Genomic DNA, 3,261 nt, shown 5'->3' with positions numbered 1-3,261 from the left:
GCCCAGGCTGCCTGCGTGCCTCTCCCGGCTCAGAACGCGTCTGTGCGGAACCTGCTGGTGCCCGAGCACAGCTTTGGACAGAAGGGTCCGGGGCAGGCAGGGACGGGTACGAGGAGCCCCTCTCTCCCCTCTGTGGTGCAGGTTCTGCTTCCTGGTGAGGCCACGAGTGAGGACGATGAGGTTCATTGCCGGTGAGTGCGGCCCCAGGGGCAGGTGCCCCTCACCTGGGTGCGGTGCTCTGGGCACCACTGTGCATAGGTCCGAGAGGGGCTCCCGGCGAGTCCCGCTCCCGGCGTTTCACTTGTGCCTGGGGTGGTCGGGCTCTGTGAGCCGAGGGACCACGGGCCGAGGGAGCCGTGCCTGGCAGGGTGGGCATCTGTGCAGGGTTTGTGCGGGGTGTTCACAGATATTGTCAACGCTGACAAGATGTCAGGAAGGAGCAGGAAATACAAGATCATCTTCAGCCCCCAGAAGGTCAGTGGAACCCACGGTGCTGCCCGTTCCCCTGTCATTCTGTGCCTGCCCAGCCTTTGCACCCTCCACCTTTTCTATAGGCACTGAAAATTCTTTGTTTCTAACCCAGAAAAGTTTAAATAAACCCAAGTGTTGTGACACCTGGGAAGGAGCTGGGCCCCTCCAGAGCTTTTCCTGCTAAGAGCTTGCCTGGCCCTGAGGGTCTCCCCTTCCCTTCCAGTTCTATGCTTGCGAGATGGTGCTGGAGGAAGAGGGGGTCTTTGGTGGTGAGTGGAGCTGCACTGCTGGCTCGGGGTAGCTGACACTGCATAATCCCATTTAAATCCCAGTGCTGGGATCCCTGTGTGGGCAGGGACAGGAAGGTGGGCAGGGGACACGGGTTCTCTCGAGGCTGGCTTGTGGGCAGATGTGTGCCTGTCACAGTATTGGCCCCTCTCTTCTGCCTGAGGAGAGGAGAGAGGGTCCTGCCACCCATCCTGTCTGGAGCTCCACAAGCCCTGTTTTGGGGCTGCTGTGTTTCTTGGGGCTCTTCCTGCCCAGGGCTGCATAACTGTCCCCTGTCCCTGTCCCAAACACAGATGTCACCTGCGATGAGTGGTCCTTCTATCTGCTGCCCCTGGATGAAGACATCATCAGCATGGAGCTGCCCGAGTTCTTCCGCGACTACTTTCTGGTCAGTGGGACACTGCAGGGGGGTGACAGCCCATCCTGTCCCCTGTGCCTCACTGGGGCTGGGGACAAGGTGCTGTTTGGAGAGGAGGTGTGTGACATCCTGCTCAGCCCCTCAGCCTGCACTGCAGGCACCATCTGCTCCCCAGGGGCAGTTCCTGTTGGGGAGTGGCAGCTTGCCCCCGAGCTGGTGCCTCTGCTCCTGGCTGAGCAGCTTTGGGGCATCCCATTGTGTTCCTCCTAGGAGCTCCCAGCACAGGGCCCACTCCGTCCCCAGTCCAATCCCCTGCCGTGGCAGACCTTCTCAGCCAGCTGCCCACACTCACTCCTTCATCCTGCAGGAGGGAGATCACCGCTGGATCAACCCCGTTGCCAGAGCCCTGCAGTTGCTGAACTCTCTTTATGGCCCTTTTGGAAAAACTTACGGCATTGGCCGCTGTGCTAAGGTATGGCTGGCACTAGGGCTCCCTTGGGTCCCCATCAGGGGTGTGGCTTGCAGGGACCTGGACCCCATCAGCCATGTGACAGCACGTCACCACAGAGGTGTCACTGCGCTATGCCTCCTCCTGGGCAGGTTTTCAGGGGGTCCCATATGCCAAAGTGGGCAGCAGAGGGGCAGCTGCTGCTCACTGGGGTGTGGTGGAGCCCCCCGTGCCCTGCAGGGGGGAGGATTTGTGCCTGGCCTTGGTTGTGAGCCCCACAGCGTGCCAGGGCCCTTGGTGGGAGCCTGGGGCTGCTCCCCCACCCTGGCAGCCTCTGCCCCTCACAGATGAGCTACGAGCTGTGGCGGGACTTGGAGGAAGAGAGTGAGAGCGAAGGCCAGGGCAGGAAGCCTGAGATTGGACACGTCTTCCTCATGGACAGAGGTGGGCTGAGGCAAGGGCAGCGGCTGGAGGGGAGCGGTTTGGGCAGCAGGTCTCCCAGAGGGGCAGGGAAAGCCTGTGTTGGGGTGGCTGGAGGACTGTGAGGGCAGCCTGGCTCTGTCTCTCTTGGCAGACACAGACTATGTGACAGCACTCTGCTCCCAAGTGGTCTACGAGGGGCTCGTGGACGACACCTTCCGCATCAAGTGTGGTAGGCGACAGGGCAGCACAGGGCTCTGCACTCACAGCGGGGCACAATGGGGCTCTGCACACACCTGGCCAGCGGCTGCAGGGTTTGTGCCTGGCATTGTCAGGCACAGCGCTGTTCCCACAGGAACAGTCCCAGTGTGAGGTGCTGCTGGAGGTCATCCACAGGGACAGTCCTCACTTTGACCAAGACACTGGGCTGGCATCCCTTGTCTCTCCTGCCTCTTACAGAGAGGCTTGTGCATGTGGGAATGTTGCTGTGTCTGGGACAAAGCAGCTCTTCACTTTTCCCTGCAGGCAGTGTGGATTTTGGGCCAGATGTCACCTCTTCTGACAAGAGTATTAAGGTGCTGCTCAATTCCCAGGACAAAGTGAGTCCTCACAAGCCTCAGGGGAGTCCCCTTGGTGGGAGGAGGCAGAGTGGACCATTCCCTTCCCCTAAGCTTGAGCAGGAGTGGCTGGGGACTGCTGGGCCCCCAGAGCATGGGTTTAGGCACAGAGACCAGAGAAACCTGCTCTGCAGGTGCAGCTCCATTTCTGAACCTGTCAGAGTCCCTGCATGCAGGACTGTGTCCCAAATGAGCATTGTAAGGTCGCTTAAGGAATCACCAGCAAAGGTATCTGCAGAAACAGGTTTAATATAAAAGCTGTAGCATGACAAAATTCGTTGGCAAAGTTTTAAATGGTTAAAGCACACAGATGAAAAGCAAACAAAAATTACAAATCAGTCAATACAAACCAAAATCAACCCAAAAATATCTATGTGGAGGTGGAGGTGGGGAATATGGGGGGAATCAAAAGGATAGGAAAGGGTAAGGATAGAAAGTAATACGGAAGACTCTCTTGTTGAGTCACAAGGTTCATAGTAATTTTCCATCCTGGCCACAACTCAGGTTGATATCTAACTATGGAATTTGATAATGAAAATATTATTCCATTTGGGTTTTTATTCAGGTTACAAAAATAAGTTTCCCAGGCTGTTCATTAAAAACCAGGAGCTCATTAGACAGTACTAGTTTCTTGGAAGGAAGAGGGGTTTTTCTAAGCA

General features: G+C 57.2%; 2 protein-coding genes across 2 annotated transcripts in view; both read left to right on the top strand.

Annotated features, from left to right (window-relative positions):
- The window catches only part of HDDC3 (HD domain containing 3), a gene marked incomplete at its 5' end in the record, with an annotated part of 2,158 nt that extends 2,000 nt beyond the window's left edge, over nucleotides 1-158 (top strand). The window contains one exon of the mRNA XM_008638167.1: nucleotides 142-158. Coding sequence (XP_008636389.1) covers nucleotides 142-158 — 17 coding nt within the window. The remainder of the gene's footprint in view (nucleotides 1-141) is intronic.
- Nucleotides 81-3,261, top strand: part of VPS33B (VPS33B, late endosome and lysosome associated) — a 6,833-nt gene continuing 3,652 nt past the window's right edge. The window contains exons 1-8 of the mRNA XM_008637302.2: nucleotides 81-191; nucleotides 407-474; nucleotides 695-740; nucleotides 1,053-1,147; nucleotides 1,485-1,589; nucleotides 1,913-2,009; nucleotides 2,140-2,217; nucleotides 2,511-2,584. Coding sequence (XP_008635524.1) covers nucleotides 176-191; nucleotides 407-474; nucleotides 695-740; nucleotides 1,053-1,147; nucleotides 1,485-1,589; nucleotides 1,913-2,009; nucleotides 2,140-2,217; nucleotides 2,511-2,584 — 579 coding nt within the window. The 5' untranslated portion in view covers nucleotides 81-175. The remainder of the gene's footprint in view (nucleotides 192-406; nucleotides 475-694; nucleotides 741-1,052; nucleotides 1,148-1,484; nucleotides 1,590-1,912; nucleotides 2,010-2,139; nucleotides 2,218-2,510; nucleotides 2,585-3,261) is intronic.

Source organism: Corvus brachyrhynchos, unplaced genomic scaffold (genome assembly GCF_000691975.1).
Source record: "Corvus brachyrhynchos isolate BGI_N302 unplaced genomic scaffold, ASM69197v1 scaffold200, whole genome shotgun sequence".
In the NCBI taxonomy this organism is placed as follows: domain Eukaryota; kingdom Metazoa; phylum Chordata; class Aves; order Passeriformes; family Corvidae; genus Corvus; species Corvus brachyrhynchos.
This window is presented reverse-complemented; position numbering and strand designations above follow the sequence as displayed.